This window comes from Limulus polyphemus, unplaced genomic scaffold (assembly GCF_000517525.1).
Source record: "Limulus polyphemus unplaced genomic scaffold, Limulus_polyphemus-2.1.2 Scaffold12266, whole genome shotgun sequence".
NCBI lineage: Eukaryota > Metazoa > Arthropoda > Merostomata > Xiphosura > Limulidae > Limulus > Limulus polyphemus.
Window position 1 is genome coordinate 7570 of NW_013677876.1, and position 1807 is coordinate 9376.

General features: G+C 28.9%; 1 protein-coding gene across 1 annotated transcript in view; it reads left to right on the top strand.

The window, feature by feature from the left end:
- The window catches only part of LOC106476956 (germinal-center associated nuclear protein-like), a gene marked incomplete at its 5' end in the record, with an annotated part of 12137 nt that overhangs the window by 6781 nt on the left and 3549 nt on the right, over positions 1-1807 (top strand). The window contains one exon of the mRNA XM_022380686.1: positions 856-1106. Within this exon, the coding sequence (XP_022236394.1) occupies positions 856-1106 (251 nt within the window). The remainder of the gene's footprint in view (positions 1-855; positions 1107-1807) is intronic.

The following is a 1807-nucleotide window of genomic DNA, read 5'->3' on the forward strand; positions in this document are numbered from 1 at the left end:
GAATCTAGTAGTAATATTAAGTGAACTGTTTACTAGTAAATGGTCAAGCTTTTATTTAAAAGATTTAATCTTAAAGTCTTCTATAGACAAGCTGCCTGATATTCAGGTTTATGAATCTAGTAGTAATATTAAGTGAACTGTTTACTAGTAAATGGTCAAGCTTTTATTTAAAAGATTTAATCTTAAAGTCTTCTATAGACAAGCTGCCTGATATTCAGGTTTATGAATCTAGTAGTAATATTAAGTGAACTGTTTACTAGTAAATGGTCAAGCTTTTATTTAAAAGATTTAATCTTAAAGTCTTCTATAGACAAGCTGCCTGATATTAATAAATTTTAAGTCAGGTTTATGAATCTAGTAGTAATATTAAGTAAACTGTTTACTAGTAAATGGTCAAGCTTTTATTTCAAATATTTAATCTTAAAGTCTTCTATAAACAAGCTGCCTGATATTCAGGTTTATGAATCTAGTAGTAATATTAAGTGAACTGTTTACTAGTAAATGGTCAAGCTTTTATTTAAAAGATTTAATCTTAAAGTCTTCTGTTTATCATCATATTATTTCATGGGTACAATAAAAAAACATCCAAAACATTGATGTTTATACCATCACACATCATAATTAGCTGTGTAAAAAATATTTTTAAAACTATTAAAATTAGCAAAATAAAATTACCAAGAAGATAACGAAAAAAAAGTGCCAGTAATCAATCCTAGTGACAAAGAAGCTTCTAGTTGTGTCTCTGGATTTTTGTGGGTCATTAATATCCTATATATGTAATTCAGTAAAATGGAAAGGTCCATTTTTGTATGTTTTTTTGCCAAATCTCAGACATAGTGTCTTAATTGTATTTAGATACAGAAATCTGTTCCAATTTGATCAAAGACAAAATAAAGTGGATGCCTCTAGACTTAGGGTCTTTAGTTTGGTCTCACATGCCAAGTCGATCCCAACCATGTCGTTTTGAGGAACCAGTTACATGGAAACTGATAATTTCCTTGCCTCAAGAGGGCTGCAGTAAAAGTCAAGATATTGATGATGCTATTGTATGGTTGACCACCAAGTTTCGAAAAGGATACAACTTGGATTACGAGAAACAGAATGAGGTTAGTTTTGATTTCACTGTACGTGTATACCCTTATTTCTGATATGTCATTTTTTTGTAATTGGTAATTAAAAACACACATTAAATTAATATTAATGTAACTATCAATGTAACATTTTAATGTCAAAAATGCACATGACATACAAGATTAAATATTGTATTGATGCTCCTGTTTACGGCTATCGTTTAGACTCTAGCTATTGCAGCTTCAGTTGAAAGCTGTATAATACCGAAACTGTTGAAACTTTTAGGTTAGTGAATGAGTCATCAAAAAACTGGGCCTGTAATAACTTCAAACACCCCTTTGTTAGCTTCAATTACGGTGTGTATTAACAATATTTAAACTTTGCTTTGTTTGTTATGTACAATTAAATTGGCTTGTTTATACATTATCTACTACCAGTTCATGATACTGTGTGATGTTATATTTTTACCAATGATACTGTGTGATGTTATATTTTTACCAATGATACGTATCATTGGTAAAAATATAACATCACACAGTATCATTGGTAAAAAATATAACATCACAGTATCATTGGTAAAATATAACATCACATAGTATCATTGGTAAAAATATAACATCACATAGTATCATTGGTAAAAATATAACATCACATATGTGTGATGTTATATTTTTTACCAATGATACTGTGTGATGTTATATTTTTTACCAATGATACTGTGTGATGTTATATTTTT